The 19,456-nt window shown below is 46.5% G+C and overlaps 1 protein-coding gene across 1 annotated transcript in view; it reads left to right on the forward strand.

Annotated features, from left to right (window-relative positions):
- The window catches only part of plekha7b (pleckstrin homology domain containing, family A member 7b), a 308,621-nt gene that overhangs the window by 247,385 nt on the left and 41,780 nt on the right, over positions 1 to 19,456 (forward strand). The window contains exons 14-18 of the mRNA XM_055649873.1: positions 5,366 to 5,431; positions 5,774 to 5,854; positions 10,419 to 10,568; positions 12,678 to 12,779; positions 15,552 to 15,660. Coding sequence (XP_055505848.1) covers positions 5,366 to 5,431; positions 5,774 to 5,854; positions 10,419 to 10,568; positions 12,678 to 12,779; positions 15,552 to 15,660 — 508 coding nt within the window. The remainder of the gene's footprint in view (positions 1 to 5,365; positions 5,432 to 5,773; positions 5,855 to 10,418; positions 10,569 to 12,677; positions 12,780 to 15,551; positions 15,661 to 19,456) is intronic.

Genomic DNA, 19,456 nt, shown 5'->3' on the forward strand with positions numbered 1-19,456 from the left:
GCATCTCCAGAGAGCATAGATAGGTGATGTTTCGGATTGGGACCCTTCTTCAGACTGATTGTAGTACGGGGTCCCTATTTTACACCCTTTTGTGCTTCCATCTCTGGCCTTTGTCCATCCATCTGCCAATCAACCCCCCTCACCCATATCCACCTATCGGGCATTGTCCTGCCCCCACCACTTTTTCCAGGTTTCTGACCCCTTCCACAATCTGTGCAAAGAAGGCTCCCGACCCGAAATATTCATATTTTCCACAGATGCTGTCTGGCCGAGTTACTTTGGATATTGTTTTTTGTAAACTAGCACCTGCAGTTCCTTTTGTGTATGGTCCCTTGTTACTGATTGGGCGGCACAACGGCGCAGCAGGTGGAGCTGTTTCCTTTACGGCGCCAAAAACCCGGTTTCGATCCTGACCGCAGGTGCTGCCTGTGTGGAGTTTGCACGTTCTCCCAGTGACCGCGTAGGTTTCCTTCAGGTTTGCAGGTTAATTGGCTTCTGTAAATTGTCCCTAGTGTGTAGTGAGTGGATGAGAAAGTGAGATAACATACTGATCGATGCGGGCTGAAGGGCCTGTTTCCATGCTGCATCTCTAAACTGGTTGAGAACAGTGAAAGTAGGAGGAGGATTTACAAGGAAGATTTAAAGCATTAGAGATGTAGGAATTAATTAGATGATTTTCGGGAGACTGTTTATGAAAGTATTTTGTGGAATATTGTGATTGTTTCATCCCATCGATCAGATTTCTGCACCTTCAACCCATAGAATGGATTTTGGACAGTCACCTTTCCGGACAAAATGTTGATAAAAAGAGTTCCCATTATTGTAATTCAATCTATTCCTCTTATATTTGGAACAGATGAAATCTGATGTACCTTTGATCAACATGATTCACACAGTGGTAACGAAACTAACACCAAGATTTCGCCCCAGTCTCCAAGTAAGGCAGCTTGTTCCAGCTGAGAATGTAAATGAGAAATCACGCAGCTATTCCATCAGCAGCTTGCTTTGTACCATGGATGAAACTCAGTCTGTCCTGTTTCTCAACGATTTGGCCATTTCTGTGAAACTCTGCTTCCTGCTTTCAAAATCCCACCTTCCATTTCAGGCTCCAAGATCGGGTTAACTTTGTAATGCTCAAGACTTTGTGGAAATAATTGTGCTCGTACTTGCCTGGTGTGAGGGATTTCATTAAAGCATCGGATAGAAAAAAGTTGGCAAAACTCTTCCGATTCCTCAGCGATGCAAGTTGAGTTAGATCCAACTGTGTCTCTCCATCAGGGTGAACCTAACTTGCCATTTATGTGCATGTGTCAACTCATGGACATGCTTGTGCCACATAGCTACCCTTGCACCATTTGATAAATGTTTTCTTGCAGGGATTACCCCTTTAAGGAAGGCATTTTCAAGCAACACGTGACATGCTGACCATGGCAAGATCAAGCATTTGCGTGTGTGCCTTAACATTTTCTGTGTGTTCAATTTTATCCTGTATCAAAGCTGGTTCAAGCTGTGGTTGGTGTGAACTGAGAATCGGGTCATGAAGCTGGACAGGGTGCAGAGAAGATTTACGAGGATGTTGCCAGGATTCGAGGGCCTGAGCTACAGGAAGAGGTTGGGCAGGCTAGGACTTTATCCCTTGGAGCGCAGGAGGCCGAGGGGTGATCTTATAGAGGTGTATAAGATCATGAGGACAATAGATGGGGTGAATGCACACAGTGGGAGAATCAAGAACCAGAGGGCATAGGTTTAAGGTGAGAAGGGAAAGATTTAACAGGCAGGTGAGTGGCAATTCTTTTCACACAGAGGGTGGTGAATTTATATGGAATAAGGTGTCAGAGGAAGTAGTTGAGGCAGGTACGAGAACGACATTCAAAAGACATTTAGACAGGTGCATCGATGGGAAAGATTTAGAAGCACATGAGCAAAATGGGACTATCTTCGATGGGGCAACATAGTCAGGGAAATGAATGAGTTGGGCCAAAGAGCCAGTTACCATGCTGTATGACTCTATGATTAATTCCAATAGGTTAATTATTTATTTCAATTATTTGTTACCACCATTTATATTGATCAAATTGGATAGTTCGGGTTTCCCCGGCAAAGCTGTTTGTAGCTGCCAGGTAAATTGAAGGTTGCTTTGGTCGATTGTTGTGATGATCGGAAGAGACAGTTGGAAGAAGTGGAGTTTCATTCAAGTAAAATGAATGTTGCAATGGGGACAAAATGATGGGTTCATTTTCATGCAGTTCAAGATTAAAAGTACACAGTGCGTGATATATCAACTAATCCCTAATTCTCTACACCTCCCTCAGCCGACGCCACTCACTGCAGTCACTCAAGAGTAGGAAATATGGTTAATATTGAGAAATCACTGAGACAATGATTTTGGATGAAGGACTGTGGTTTTATATTGGTGGTAGACAAAAGTGCTAGAGAAACTCAGCGGGTGCAGCAGCATCTATGGATTCCTTCGCTCCATGGATGCTGCTGCACCCGCTGAGTTTCTCCAGCACTTTTGTCTACCTTCGATTTTCCAGCATCTGCAGTTCCTACTTAAACACAGTGGCTTTATATTGAATGGATCTTATTCAATGTTTATTGATGTTAGATGTCAAGAGTTTTCTTGATAAATTCTAGTGTTAGAATGGTTTGTGGTTTTATAAACTGAATACCTTCCAAACCTTTCCCTTTCATGGCCAAGTTAATGGATATTTTTAAGGCAGAGATAGATAGATTCTTGATTAGTATAGGTGTCAGAGGTTCTGGGGAGAAGGCAGGAGAATGGGGTTAGGAGGGAGAGATAGACCAGCCACGATTGACTAGTGGAGTAGACTTGATGGGCCGAATGGTCTATTTCTACTATGCGATTTGACGTGACCTTGTCACCTTATGACTAACATAAAACAGTACAGCACAGGTTACAGGCCTTTCGGCCCACAATGTCTGTGCTGAAAATGATGCCAGGCCCATCTCTCACATGATCCATATCCCCCCCATTCTCTGCATATAGCCTCTTAATCGCAACTATCGTATCTGCCTCCACCCTTACCCTTGGCAGCGCGTTCCAAGCATCCACCACCCTCTGTGTGTAATAAAAAAACTTGCCCCGTGTATCGCCTTAAACCTCTCACGTTAAAGGTATGCCCTCTAGTCTTTAACATTTCCACCCTGGGGAAAAAAAGATTTTGACTGTCTACCCCATCTATGCATCGCATCATTTTTATATGCAGTGCATTCAGAAAGTATTCAGACCCCTTTACTTTTTCCACATTTTGTTACATTACAGCCTTATTCTAAAATGGACTAATTCATTTTTTTTGATCATCAATCTACACACAATACCACATAATAAAAAAGTGAAAACAGGTGTTTAGAAATCTTTGCAGTAATTAAAAATAAATAACAGAAATATCACATTTACATAAGTATTCAGAACCTTTACTCAGTACTTTGTTGAGGCTCCTTTGGCAGCGATTACAGCCTCAAGTCTTCTTGGATATGACGCTACAAGCTTGGCACACCTGTATTTGGGTAATTTCTCCCATTCATCTCTGCAGATCCTCTCAAGCTCTGTCAGGTTGGATGGGGAGCGTCGATGCACAGCTATTTTCAGGTCCCTCCAGAGATATTCGCTCAGGTTCAAGTCCGGGCTCTGGCTGGGCCACTCAAGGACATTCATAGACTTGACACGAAGCCACTCCTGCGTTGTCTTGGCTGTGTGCTTAGGGTCGTTGTCCTGTTGGAAGGTGAACCTCTGCCCCAGTCTGAGGTCCAGAACGCTCTGGAGCAGGTTTTCAACAAGGATCTCTCTGTACTTTGCTCCGTTCATCTTTCCCTCCATCCTGACTAGTCTCCCAGTTCCTGCCGCTGAAAAACATCCCCACAGCATGATGCTGCCACCACCATGTCTCACCATAGGTATGCTATTGGCCAGGTGATGAGCGGTGCCTGGTTTCCTCCAAACGTGACGCTTGGCATTCAGGACAAAGAGTTCAATCTTGGTTTCAACAGACCAGAGAATCTTATGGTGCCATTTGGCAAACTTCAAGTGGGCTTTTATTTTACTGAGGAGTGGCTTCCATCTGGCCACTCTACCATAAAGGCCTGATTGGTGGAGTGCTGTAGATATAGTTGTCCTTCTGGAAGTTTCTCCCATCTCCACAGAGGAACTCCGGAGCTGAGTTCTCATCGGGTTCTTGGTCACCTCCCTGACCAAGGCCCTTCTCCCCTGATTGCTCAGTTTGGCCGGGCGGCCAGCTCTATGAAGAGTCCTGGTGGTTCCAATGTTCTTCCATTTAAGAATGACGGAGACCACTGTGCTCTTCTGGACCTGTAATGCTGCAGAAATTGTCTCCCCTGACTGCTCAGTTTGGCCGGGCGGCCAGCTCTATGAAGAGTCCTGGTGGTTCCAATGTTCTTCCATTTAAGAATGACGGAGGCCAATGTGCTCTTCTGGACCTGTAATATTGCAGAAATTGTTTTATACCTTTCCCCAGATCTGTGTCTCGACACAATCCTGTCTCGGAGGTCTACGGACAATTCCTTTGGCTTCATTGCTTGGTTTTTACTCTGACATGCACTGTCAACAGCAGGACCTTATATAGACTGGTATATGCCTTTCTAAATCATGTTCAATCAACTTAATTTACCACATGTGGACTCCAATCAAGTTGTAGAAACATCTCAAGGATAATCAATGGAAACACGATGCACCGAAGCTCAATTTTGAGTGTCAAAGCAAAGGGTCTGAACACTTATGTAAATGTGATATTTCAGTTCTTTCTTTTTAATTACTTTGCAAAAATTTCTAAACGCCTATTTTCGGTTTTTTATTAGGGGTATTGTGCGTAGATTGATGATAAAAAAAATGAAATGAATCCATTTCAGAATAAGGCTGTAACATAACAAAATGTGGAAAAAGTGAAGGTGGCTGAATACTTTCTGAATGCACTGTATATATCTATCAAGTCTCTCCTCAACCTCCGACGGTCCAGAGAAAACTAACGGTCTTAATCCCACTGACTGCTTTTAACTTGCGCAAAATGTCGTGGTCTAATATTGAACGGCTAAGAAGAATTGTTTAGGGAGTTGTTTAATGTGGAGTGGATGCTCATCAGTGTGGGTTAAACCTTTGTGGGTCATTTGTTTCTTTCTCAATATTCTGTTATTCCATTTACAATTCCCTTCTTTGTTTAGACTTCCATTTTCCCTCAATCTGTGAAATAATCAGCGGCATTCAATCCTCATTTTATTTCCTTAGTGTAAGATGACTTTGTGCATTGCAATAAAATACATCCTGCATTGGCTGGCGTTTCTCCACCATGTCAGTGGATAATTTTATCCTTTGTTTTCCACCTTACACCAGGTGACTGGACAGGAACCAATAAGGCGTGCGATGAAGCCCGTTAAAATTGCAGAAAGTAGCGCTGATGTAAGTCCGCCTTTTCCCATAAACTTCCTTCAAAACAGAGATATATTGACACATTCCCCTAGAGTGTAGACGTCAAGAGGCAGCAGCCTCACAGTGCCAGATATCCTGCGTACAGGTGCTGGCTGGACGGAGTTTGTATGTTCTCCCTGTGACCATGTGGGTTTTCTCCGATTGCCCAGTTTCCTCCCACATCCCAAAGACGTGCAGGTTATATGGCCCTAATATGTGTAGGGTGGAACGAGTGTATAGATGATTGTTGGTCGGCACAGACACAGTGGGTCGGAAGGCCTATCTCCTTGCTGTATCCCTAAACTAAACTAATGTTCAACTTTCTTTCTCCAGGCTAAGTTGACCCGGCTCTGTGATCGGGACAAGAGTCTTCAAGACCTGGAGACCAAGGTTCGGCAGCTGAAGATAGATAAGGTATTTTGCAAGGAGCAAAAAGAAAATCGGATGTAATATGTAATAGCCAGCAAGGACATTGGTGCGGGATTGTGCTCAGCAGCATTCCCGATCCGTGTTTGTCCTTCAACTAGGTTGCAGCCCTCCATGTACATCAACACCTTCTCATGCCATCCCAATGTCATCGGGTCACACTGCAGTAAAACAGACCCTTCGGCCCAACACATCCATGCCGGCCATGCTGCCCATCTAAGCTAGTCCTGCTGGCCTGCATTTCACCCATATCCCTCCGACACAGTCATGCAGTGCAGAAACAGGCAACATGCCGATCACATTGCCCCTGGCAGCTCAATCCATATACCCACCGCCCTCTTTGTGAAAAACATAGAAACGTAGAAACATAGAAAATAGGTGCAGGAGTAGGCCATTCGGCCCTTCGAGCCTGCACCGCCATTCAATATGATCATGGCTGATCATCCAGTATCCCGTACCTGCCTTCTCTCCATACCCCCTGATCCCCTTAGCCACAAGGGCCACATCTAACTCCCTCTTAAATATAGCCAATGAAGTGGCCTCAACTACCCTCTGTGGCAGAGAGTTCCAGAGATTCACCACTCTCTGCGTGAAAAAAGTTCTTCTCATCTCGGTTTTAAAGGATTTCCCCTTTATCCTTAAGCTGTGACCCCTTGTCCTGGACTTCCCTAACATCGGGAACAATCTTCCTGCATCTAGCCTGTCCAACCCCTTAAGAATTTTGTAAGTTTCTATAAGATCCCCTCTCAATCTTCTAAATTCTAGAGAGTATAAACCAAGTCTATCCAGTCTTTCTTCATAAGACAGTCCTGACATCCCAGGAATCAGTCTGGTGAACCGTCTCTGCACTCCCTCTATGGCAATAATGTCCTTCCTCAGATTTGGAGACCAAAACTGTACGCAATACTCCAGGTGTGGTCTCACCAAGACCCTGTACAACTGCAGTAGAAACCCTCTGCTCCCATACTCAAATCCTTTTGCAATGAAAACTAACATAGAAACAGAAAATAGGTGCAGGAGTAGGCCATTCGGCCCTTCGAGCCTTTGGAATGCTCAACCCGACTTCCTGTTTCATTAACATACCACTCGTCAATGGAAAAGTAATAACCCGGTGAAATTGACTCAAGATCTTGCTTAAAAATACAAGGATATAAAAAGTTGCCCCTTGGGTTACTTTTAAACCTTTTCCCTCTCACCTTAAACATGTCTTCTGGTTGTTGATTCCCCTAACCCTGTATCTGACACTCATGGTTTTATACACCTCTACAAGATCACCCCTCATTGTCCAGCGCTCCAAGGAATAAAGTCCTAGCCTGCTCAACCTCTCCCTGTAGCTCATGTCCTTGCAACCTCCTTGTAATCATCTCTGCGCTCTTTCCAACTTAGTGACATTGGAGCAGGAATGCCAAATTCTTGAGCAAAAAGCAAAGTGCTGCAGAAATTCCAGAATATTACTTTTAGCTCAAGGTTCCAGTCGGCACTATCTTGTGTTTCAAGGCAGCACTGTAGTGTAGTTGATAGAGCTAACACAAAACCAAAAGCAGATACATTGTGAAACAGCCAGCAAAGACATTGGTGCAGGATTGGGCCCGCAGTGTTCAGGGGCGTGAGTGCCCCAGGTTCGATCCCGACCTCAGAGTTTGCATGTTCTCCCTATGACCACGTGGGTTTCCTCCAGGTGCTCCGGTTTCCTGCCACGTTATAAAGGCAGGTTAATTAGCCTCTGTAAGTTGTCCCATATCCCTCAAAGTGTGTAGGGAGTGGATGAGAGAATGCGATAACGTGGAACTAGTTTGAACAGGTGATCCTTGAGGAAACTTTCGTAGAGTTGGAGGGAAGGGGGAATCACAGAGGGGGAGCAGTTGGAGAGGAGGTTGTAAAGGAGGAGAACTTCTTCAAAGTAGGCATACCTTGAACAGCTGATCAATGGTTGGTGTGTGCCTGGTGGGGCAAAGGGCTTGATTCCCTACTCTACATTTCAATTTAAATCTTTTTTTATAAATGTTCTTTCTCATACAAAAGAAAGGCATTAAAGATCCAGGTTGACAATCATTGTTAGACTTAGATGGGACATATTTCAATTAATCAATCAATCTATAACATTATTATCAGTTTATCAATCAATGGTCAGTCTATAAATCTATGATCAATCTATGCTCCATCTATCAGCCTATTATCTATCTATCAATCTGCTCCATATGTCAATCTATGATCAATCTATCACTCTTGATTCTATTCTTTATTAATACAGGTGTCAGAGGTCATGGAGAGAAGGCAGGAGAATGGGGTTAGGAGGGAGAGACAGCCATGATTGAATGACGGAATAGACATGATGGGCAGAATGGCCTAATTCTACTCCTATTCCTTATGACCTTATCATCTATCAGACTTTGATCAATGTAACAACCTATGATAAATCTATGCTCCATTTATTAATCTATGCTCAATCCATCAATCCAGAATCAATCTATCAAATGACTATGTTCTTATTCACCACTATTCACTTGAGCAAAGATCATAGAGCGGAGCAAGATACTCCACTACTGAGGTGTAGTACGTAACGGAGTGTAACGGCCGCCATCTTTGGAATGCTCAACCCGACTTCCTGTTTCATTAACATACCACTCGTCAATGGAAAAGTAATAACCCGGTGAAATTGACTCAAGATCTTGCTTAAAAATACAAGGATATAAAAAGTCAAATTGTTCCTCTAAAAATTTTAAGCAGATTAAGTCTATTAGTATTTTAATTTCAAGATCTGGATGATTATTTTTGTAAGTGTTGATCTACCATAGTGCTTGGGGTGCTCCCTCTCTTCCTCTCTCGTGCACTCTCTCTCCCACTCCCCATCTCTCTCTCTCTCTCTCTCTCTCCCTCTCTCCCCCTCTCTTCACCCCTCCCCTCTCCCCCTCTCACCTTCTCTCTCTCTCGCTCCCTCTCTCTCACACTCACCTCGGCATTCCCGGAATCATTTGGCGTTTTGCAAAGACAACTGCATCTGCAGTTCCTTCCTACTGAAGAAGAACCCAGAGCCGAGACAACTCCTAATCCATTCCCTCCAAGATGCCCCCCAAGCCGTTGAGCTCCTCTAGCACTGTGTTTTTTAGTTAACTCTGAAATTGAAGATAGACACAAAAAGCTGGAGTAACTCAGCGGGACAGGCAGTATCTCTGGATAGAACGAATGGGTGACGTTTCGGGTCGAGACCCTTCTTCAGACAATCACAAGTACTCTCACCGACGAGATTCAGTTCAGTCTGAAGAAGGGTCGTGACCTGAAACGTCACACATTCCTTCTCTCCTGAGTCGCTGCCTGTCCCGCTGAGTTACTCCAGCATTTTGTGTCTATTCACAAGTACTCTTTGTATCCCTGTGGAATATAGACCCCGTGGAGGCGTTGTATGGAATTATATAAACCGATCACAGGGAGAACGTACTATCTCCCTACAGACAGCAAACCTGGTCAGGATCGAACCCCGGTTTCTGATGCTGTAAGGCAGCAACTCTACCATTGCACCACTGTGCCGCACAAACTATATGCCAAACTTTAAAGTGCTGAAAAAGTTGTGACAAACAAGTTGCTTAGTGTAGGAAGGAAATGCAGATGCTGGTTTAAACTGAATATAGACACAAAAAACCTGCTGGAGTCACTCAGCGGGACAGATTGCATCTCTGGAGAGAAGATCTCAACCTGAAACGTCACCGCATCCTTTTCTCTAGAGACGCTGTATGATCCACTGAGTTACTCCAGCTTTTTGTGTCTAAGTTTGCTATGAATCTATTCTGTCTCCACCTTTATTTGTTCTTAGGTTGGATTCAAAATAAATAGGACTGTGAACAGAGCACATGAATTCTATTTCCATTCTTATGTACATTACCATTTATATTTGCCGCTAGCCTCTAATTATACAGCAACCTATTGTCGGAGTAGTTGTTGTAGACTGCACGTTTCTTCCTGAATCATAAGGAGAAATTAACCTCATGTTTTCCCATAAAACGAATAAATATTGTACCCGTGTAGCCTTCTCTGGATGAGTATGTACTCAGAGAGTGTGGCTGGCTCAGAGAGTGGTGGTTTCTTTACTCAGAGAGTGGTGGCTGTGTGGAATGATCTTTACTCAGAGAGTGGTGGCTGTGTGGAATGAGCTTCCAGTGAAGGTGGTGGAGGCAGGTTCGTTTTTATCATTTAAAAATAAATTGGATAGTTATATGGACGGGAAGGGAATGGAAGGTTATGGTCTGAGCGCAGGTATATGGGACTAGGGGAGAATATGTGTTCGGCACGGACTAGAAGGGTCGAGATGGCCTGTTTCCGTGCTGTAATTGTTATATGGTTATATGGTTATGTACATAAATTGATGTCAAACGGCAACATATGAACAAAATTATTTTGTTCTCCCGCAATCCTATTTTTCCACATCTCGGAAGGAAATGTCCATTCATTACTGTATCCTGTGGAGAAATCTGTTTCTTGGCAAAGGCAGAGGTAACGGCACCTGTGTTTACAGGAAGACGCTGATAGTTGCACTCTGTATTTTGTTCCATAATCTCAGGACAAACTTGAGTCGGTGCTGGAGGTGACTCATCGACAACTGGACCAATACAAAGGACAGCCCAACCACACCGAGAAGATAGCGTATCAGCAGAGGCTGCTGCAGGAAGACCTGGTGCACATCAGAGCTGCAATCTCCAAAGTCTGCACAGTACGTCCTTTCCCCAAACCTCACTCCTTGTACGTGGTGTAACTTGTGGGGAAATAAATTCTGTTGCACAGAATGTGGGACATAACCGCACAAGATTAGTTGAGGCTCTATAACGCGCTGGTCAGACCACATTTAGAGTATTGTGAGCAATTCTGGACCCCATATCTGAGGAAGGATGTGCTGGCATTGGAGAGGGTCCAGGGGAGGTTTACGAGAATGATCCCAGGAATGAGTGGGTTAACATATGATGAGCGTTTGACGGCTCTGGGCCTGTTCTCGCTGGAGTTTTGAAAGATGAGGTGGGACCTTATTGAAACTTACCAATAAGTGAAAGGGTTGGATTGAATGGATGTGGAGAGGATATTTCCACTAGTTGGAGAGTCTAGGATCAGAGGTCTTAGCCTCAGAATAAAAGAATGTACCTTTATAATGAAGATGAGGAGGAATTTCATCAACTAGTGGGTGATGAATCTGTGGAATTTGTTTCCACAGACAGCAGTGGAGGCCAAGTCATTGGATATTTATAAAGCAGAGATTGATAGGTTCTTGATTAGTCAGGGTGTCAGGGGTTATGGGAAGCCTACAGGAAAATGGGGTTGAGAAGGAAAGGTATATCATCCATGATTGAATGATGGAGCAGATGCGTTGAGCTGAATGGTCTAGTACAGCTCCTTTGTGTTATAAACCTATGAGCAGGTCACAATGTCCATGCCTAATGGTTTGATGCCAAGACCAACTCTTATTTGTTTGAGTTCGTTCATCATAGTGTTGGAGAGATGAAGAAGATAAATCATAATTACCAGATGTGAAAAGCACATGCCTCAAGCATTCATGTATCGTCTTTCTGCTGATTGGATAGCACGCAACAAAAAAGCCTCGGTACACGTGACAATAAACTAAACTAAACTGAAGGGCATGTCCCACTTGGGCGTCATTTGCGTATCATTTACGCAACATCATTAACGCGTCACGACGCGTGGTGAGGCGTGGTGGCGTAGGCAGTGACGCACGGTCCCGGCGCCCAGGGATTTTGGGATTCACGAAATCTTTGAGCGCCAGCTGTGTGACACGCAAATGACACTCATGTGGGACAGGCCCTTAACTCAGCAGGTCAGGCAGCATCTCTGGAGGCCATGAATAGGTGATTTTTTCAGTTGAGAACTACCTTCAGACTACTTGTGGTGAGGGAGGTAAGCTGGACAAGAGAGATGGGGGCCAGGACAAAGAAGTTGACAGCCAAAGGAAATGGACACAAAATGCTGGAGTAACTCAGCGGCACCTTTCACAACCCGAAACGTCACCCGTTCCTTCTCTCCAGGGATGCTGCCTGACCCGCTGAGTTACTCCAACATTTGGGTCTATCTTTGGTGTAAACCAGTATCTGCAGTTCTTTCCAACACAAAGAAACTATACAGTCTGAAGAAGGGTCCCAACCTGAGATGTCATCTTCAGTTTCAGTTTGGTTTGTTGTCATGTTTAAGTAACGAGGTACAGTGAAAAGCTTTTGTTGCGTGCTAACCAGTCAGCAGAAAGACAATACATGATTACAACGAGCCATTACAGTGTATAGATACATGATAAGTAAACAACTTTTAGTGTAAGGTAAAGCCAGCAAAGTCCAATCAAGGATAGTCCAACGGTCACCAATGAGGTAGATAGTAGTTCAGGACTGCTCTCTGGTTGTGGTAGGATGATTCAGTTGCCTGATAACAGCTGGGAAGAAACTGTCCCTGAATCTGGAGGTGTGCGTTTTCACACTTCTATGCCTTTTCCCTGATGGGAGAGGGGAGAAGAAAGAGTGGCCAGGGTGCGACTCGTCCTTGATTATGCTGCTGGCCTTGCCTAGACAGCATGAAGTATAAATTGAGTCAATACAAGGGAGATTGATTTGTATGATTTATTTCTAAACTATTCATTTTGTAACTGTATGAGACTGTGATTGAAATTGCTTGATTGAATCATTGGGTATTTGTGGGGTGGCATTGGTAGTGATGGTCAAAGTATTCTGAAGATTTCCAGAGCTCTTCACGATTCCATTTAACATGTTGAGATGCCTTCCTCTCCTCCCTTTAATTACATTGCGGAATTAACCTCAAACTTGTGCACTAGGAGCTGGAGAATGCGTGGAAGGAATATGAACAAACGGAAAGTGATGTGAACCAGCTCAGAGAGACAATCGTAGGACAAATGAAGAGGGTTCCAAGCCTCCAGGTAAGATCATTGTACTGGGACTGCTCTTCCTAGGATAGTCATATTGGTGTTACATGAAGGTTGGTGCAAAAATTTGCAATCGGTAGGAAAAGAACCATTCAAGATATAAAAGATGCAAAAGAGCAAAGTTTGCTACTTAAATTCCAGAAGGCAATTGGAATGCTGAGTAAAACACAAAGTGCTGGAGGAACTCAGCGGGTCAGGCAGCATCTGCGGAGGGAATGAACAGGCAACGTTTCGGGTCGGGATCCTTTTTCAGACACCTGTGGTAGCGAGTCCTGGTCAGAGAGGCCCGCTGTTCCGTTTCAGCATCATTCAGTCAGTCCGCATGTTTCAGCAGTTCTGTGTGTCCGCAATTGGAATGTGGTCGCTTTTAGTTTACGGGGGGGAAAACGGAATCAAACTAAAATTTGCTCGACAAGATGTGAAGAAACACAAGGAACGCAAGGGTGGCACAGTGGCGCAGCGGTAGAGTTGCTGCCTTACAGTGGTTGCAGCGCCAGAGACCCGGGTACGATCCCGACTACGGGTGCTATCTGTACAGAGTTTGTATGTTCTCCCCGTGACTGTGTGGGTTTCCTCCAAGATCTTCATTTATCTCCCACACTCCAAAGACGTACAGGTTTGAAGGTTAATTGGCTTGGTATATGTGTAAATTGTTCCTAGTATGTAGGATAGTGTTAATGTGCGGGGATCGCTGGTCGGTGCGGGCTCGGTGAGCTGAAGGGCCTGTTTCTGCGTGGTATCTCTGAACTAAACTAAACTAAATTTAATGTGATTGTGTATATGGTCATTTGCGTTCTCTCCTGTCTTGAGCCACATGTGGTCCCTGGTGATGTGCCCTGATCCCACCAATTGTCAGAACAATTTATGTTCCTTCCCTATCGTTGATCAGTATGGATTGATCAGTGTCGACAAGGATCAACTCTATGTCAGAACAGACTAAAGAAGGGTCCTGACCCAAAAGTCACTGCATGTTCTCCAGAGATGCTGCCTGACCTGCTGAGTTGCTCCAGCACTTTGTGTCTTTTGTGAACCAGCATCAGCAGACGCTTGTTATAACATAGGACAATATGTCTATGGTGAACCAAATTAAACTACTCCCATCTGCCTGCATGTAATCCATACCCTTGCATATCCATGTGCCTGTCTAAAAGCCACTTAAACGCCACTATCGTATCTGCAAACTCCACACGGGCAGCACCCGAGGTCAGGATTGAACATGGGTCTCTGGAGCTGTGAGACAGCTGCTCTATCGGTCGGTCGAAAGCACATCAGCGCCTCTACTTCCTGAGAAGATTACGGAGAGTCGGTATGTCAAGGAGGACTCTCTCTAACATCTACAGGTGCACAGTAGAGAGCATGCTGACTGGTTGCATCGTGGCTTGGTACGGCAACTTGAGCGCCCTGAAGTGGAAAAGACTACAAAAAGTAGTAAACACTGCCCAGTCCATCATCGGCTCTGACCTCCCTTCCATCGAGGGGATCTTTCACAGTCGCTGCCTCAAAAAGGCTGGCAGCATCATCAAGGACCCACACCATCCGGGCCACACACTCATCTCCCCGCTACCTTCAGGTAGAAGGTACAGGAGCCTGAAGACTGCAACAACCAGGTTCAGGACTGGTTACATCCCCATACCCATCAGGCTATTAAACTCGGCTCAAATAAAACTCTAAACATTAATAGCTAATAATCTGTTTACTTTCACTTTATCAGTTTATTTACCAGTTAATGGACACACTGAGCTGTTCTGTATTTGTGCCTACTATGTTCTGGTGTGCTAAAGCAAAGCAAGAATTTCATTGTCCTATCAGGGACACATGACAATAAAACTCTCTTGAACTCTCTCTTGAACTCTTGAACTATCTGAACCAACAACACAGAGCACTTCCTTACTGTGCCGCCCTTAAAAAGTGATCTTAAAGCTGGAAAACTAATAATAGACTCTAAAAGAGTCAGCTTTTGAGCTGTAGTTTGTGCATGATTCAATCTAAAGTTACTGTTCTGCTGGAGAAAAGTCTTACTGATGTTTCAGAGCGCTCTGAAATCAAAAATATTACCCCGAGGATAGTCAGCAGGTCAGGCAGCACCCATGTGGGAAGAATAAAATTAGTTTTACAAGTCAGACACTCTCCAGGTCTACTGCCTCGCAGTTTCTTGTTCTACAAAATATTCCTTATTTAGTTTTGATTGGGCAGTTGTTTTTACAATTTCATTTCTTAGTTTGTTGATGTTTCATAAATTAAAATGCCCAATAGTCACGGGTTTATTACATGAAAGAAACATAGAAAATAGGTGCCCTCCGAGCTAGCCCCGCCATTCAATGTGATCATGGCTGATCATCCAAAATCAGTACCCCGTTCTGGCTTTTCCCCCATATCCCTTAATTCGTTAGCCCAAAGAGCTCTATCTAACTCTCTCTTGAAAACATCCAGTGAATTGGCCTCCATTGCCTTCTGTGGCAGAGAATTCCACAGATTCACAACTCTGGGTGAAGAAGTTTTTCCTCATCTCAGTCCTAAATGGCCTGCCCCTTATTCTTAATCTGTGACCCTTGGTTCTGTACTCCCCCAACATCGGGAACATTTTTCTTTAAGAATTCTATATGTTTCTATTAGATCCCCTCTCATTCTTCTAAATTCCAGTGAATATTGATCCATTCTTTCACGATCTGAATTAAAGGGCATAAATTGTGTTCATTTGCCCCCAAGTTTCCAACTCAATGGTTGACTTGAGTTTTGCAAATGGATGACTTGCTTGTCTGGTTCTAGGATCAAGAACAGATGAGAAAGGATCTGTGGAGGATTGAGGATGTCATGGGAGGCCTCAGCGCAAACAAGAACAACTACCGAATGATTATTGAATCCTTTCAGAACCCTGGTGAGTTACGTTTTACGTTGTTGTATGTGGTATCTTTTGATAAAGTGTAATGATAGGTTGCACCTTCATGAGACATACAACGTGGAAACAGGCCCTTTGGCCCAGCTTGCCCATGCTGACCATGATGTTCCATCTACACTAGTCCCATCTGCCTGCATTTGGCCCATCTATATATTACTAAAAGTCTGATCTTGACCGCTTTTGGCCCACTGTGGTGTGATTTCCGAGAGAACGCCGCCACCTACGGCTGTCATTTTTGGCCACCTCGCTCAGAGCCCACGTCTGCCTTCCTGGACCAGAGGATTTTTTCCCATTGATGAAAAATCAGAGATATATTAATGTTTTTTTTTTTTTAATTGCCATTCTCTCTGCTGCCCCTGCTGGAGGGAGGGACAATAAAACCAGGAAGTGGTGTGCCTCACTCAGTCTCTGCAAGATGGCGGAAGCCAGAGGTTCATGTCTCTCTGAGCTTTGAATAACACTGAACACATGTCTACTCAAGTGCGAGTCCCCTTCATGTGGTTTGAAAATAAAAGTATGGTTGGTTTGAAGTAAAAATGCACCCAAACCAAATGGTGGTTTTGTTGCTTTGGCTTGAAGTTGAAAGGCACTGCTGCCTGCAAATGATGGTTTGGGTGCTTTGGTTTGAAGTTGAAAAGCACTACTTACTGCAAATGGTGGTTTGGATGTTTTGGCTTGAAGTTGAAAGGCACTACTTACTGCAAATGGTGGTTGGGTGCTTTGGCTTGAAGTTAAAAGACACTACTGCAAATGCACTTCCTGTTTGCACTGTATATTGATTTTAGATAAAACGCTACCACTTACGGCTGTGATTTTTGGCCATCTTAGTCCCCCTCTGCAGGTGCAGAGAATTCTTCCCATCAATTAAAAATAAAAGTGTTATTAGTGTTTAAAAAATTAGTGTTTAAATAATGTTGAGAATCGCTCTCCTGTCAATCACGCCATGAAAGCTACACCTTTTCCGGTGGGGGGGGTGTGGCTCAGTCTCTGCATGATGGGGGAGGGAGAGGTCACGACTCTGTCTGAGCTGTGAATCAATTGAACACATTGAATATCTACTGAACTGTGAGTTTGGTGTTTTGTGTGGTTTTATGGTGGTTTCACCCTGCATGAAATGGTATGAAGCTGCATTTGAATTTGGTGGCCTTGCACCCTGCTGAAAGTGGTATGAAACTGCACTTGAGTTTGGTGGCCTTGGAGCCTCCTTGAAGTGGAATAAAACTGCACTGAATTTGGTGGCCTTGCCCCCTGCTTGATAGTGGTATGAAACTGCACTTGAATTTCATGGTTTTGGATCCTGCTTGAAGTGGTATGAAACTGCACTTGAATTTGGTGGTCTTGCACCCTGCTTGAAGTGGTTGGAAACTGCACTTGAATTCGGTGGCCTTGCACCCTGCTTGAAGTGGTAGGGAAATGGAGTTGAATTTGGTGGCCTTGCACCCTGCTTGAAATGGAATTTCAAGGAATAGCCATGTCAACTGCCAGCCGAACAGCCGTGAGTGAGCTGCCAGCAGATCAGGCTTGAGGGACTGAGCTGCCACCCCAAGAACCCATACCAGCACTCCAGAAAGCCCCCCCCCCCAGTGGCCACCAATATTGGAATTGGTGGAGAGGTGGAATATTGCGTCGGGGAACAAGCCCTCCCATGTAAACATGGGACCCAACGGGTCCCACTTAGTCTAGTATCCCTCTAAACCTTTCCTATCCATGCACCTGTCCAAATGCTTTATAAATGTTCTTTATCACAATTGCCTCAACTACCTCCTCTGGCAGCTCGTTCCATACACCCACCACCATTTGTGTAAAGAAAGTTGCCCCTTCGATTCCTATTAAATCTTTTCCTTCTCATCTTAAACCTATGTCCTCTGGTTCATGATTACCCTACTCGAGTAAAATACTGTGCCTTCATTTATCTATTCCCCTCATTATTTAATATCTATCTATATACTATTAAAAGTCTCATCTTTTATGTATGTATGCGTGTGTGTCTGTGTGTATGTGTGTATGTGTGTGTGAATTTATTTTTCCATCTTCGTCAAAACACTATGCGCTAGAGCTGAGATTTTTTACAGATTATTACTTACATTAATCCGATCGATGTAATAAACAGGTTCCCTTCACATTTCATGCTATATTTCAGAAGTTACTCATCATTAAATTAATTTAAAAAGCCAAATCGGCCTTTCAAAACACTCACAGATTCTTCAAGCAGCTTCAATTGGCGTCACAATGCCCCCACAAGGGGAGGGGGGGCGCTGCACTCTCCACCTCCCCAACGGTTTTAACCTCATAAATCACTGAATCTTCGCAAGGGGGGGGGGGGGGGGGGGGGGGGGGGGCGCCCACACTGGTATGTTCTGGAAACCCCCCACCCCTTTGTCTGGCCCGTCTGGCCCAGTCGCACTGAAGATGCGGCCTCGCTTGGGTCGGCACCAGCCCGCGGCCTCGCTCGGGTCCTTGGATCCAAGAACGCCCACAGCCCCACTTGGGTTGGCTCTGCTGTTCCGGGGCCGCACAGAGTAGCGGCCTCTGAGGGCGCCGACGGCTGATGATCCTCTGGAGGAGGTGAGGAGGGAGGCTCAGGGGAGGCAGAGGAGAGGGTTGGGAAGCAGAGGAGGGAAAGTAGGAGTCGCTCGGGTCTGCGACCGTGGCATTTTGCTGCCACACACACGCCCCCCTCCCCCCCCACACACACCCCCTCCCCCCACACACACCCCCCCTCCCCCCACACACACCCCCCTCCCCCCCACACTCCCCCACCCCCCTCCCCCACACACACTCCCCTCCCCCCCCCACACAACAGCCCCCTCCCCCACACCAGCCCCCCCTCCCCCCACACACACCCCCCTCCCCCCACAGCCCCCCCCTCGCCCCACACACCCCCCCTCCCCCCACACACACCCCCCTCCCCCCACACACAACTCCCCTCCCCCCCCACACCCACACCCCCCTCCCCCCACACACCCCCCCCCTCCCCCCCCACATCTTCGCTTCCCCCCCCCCCCCTCCCACAACACGCCCCCCTCCCCCCACACACCCCCCTCCCACACACACCCCCCCCCCCTCCCCCCACACCACCCCCCCCCCCACACCACCCCCCCTACCCCCACAGCCCCCCCCCCTCCCTCCCACACACACACCCTCCCCCACACACACTCCCCTCCCCCACACACACCCCCCTCCCCCCCACCCCCCCCCTCTCCCCCACACACACCCCCTCCCCCCACACACTGCACCCCCCCCCCCACACACCCACCCCTCCCCCCACACACACCCCCCCCCCCACCACCCCCTCCCCCCACCCACCCCCTCCCCCCCCCCCCCCCCCCCACACGCCCCCACCCCCCCCACACCCCCCCCCCACACTCCCCCCTCCCCCCACCCCCCCTCCCACACACACCCTCCCCCCCCCACACGCCCTCCCCCCACACACACCCCCCTCCCCCCACACACACCCCCCTCGCCCCCACACCCCCCCTCCCCCCACACACCTCCCTCCCCCACCCTCCCCCCACACACCCACCCCCTCCGCCCCCCCCACACCCCCCCTCCGCCCCCCACACACACCCCCCTCCCCCCACCACACCCCACACACACCCCCCCCCCCCACCACAGCACCCCCCTCACCCCCACCCCCCTCCCCCCCACACTCCCCCCCCAACACACTCCCCCCCCCACACCCCCCCTCCCCCCCCACACCCCCCCTCCCCACACACACCCCCCCTCCCCCACCACACACCCCTCCCCTCTCACCACACACCCCCCTCCCCCCACA

The sequence above is a fragment of the Leucoraja erinacea genome, chromosome 18 (assembly GCF_028641065.1).
Source record: "Leucoraja erinacea ecotype New England chromosome 18, Leri_hhj_1, whole genome shotgun sequence".
Classification (NCBI taxonomy): Eukaryota; Metazoa; Chordata; class Chondrichthyes; order Rajiformes; family Rajidae; genus Leucoraja; species Leucoraja erinaceus.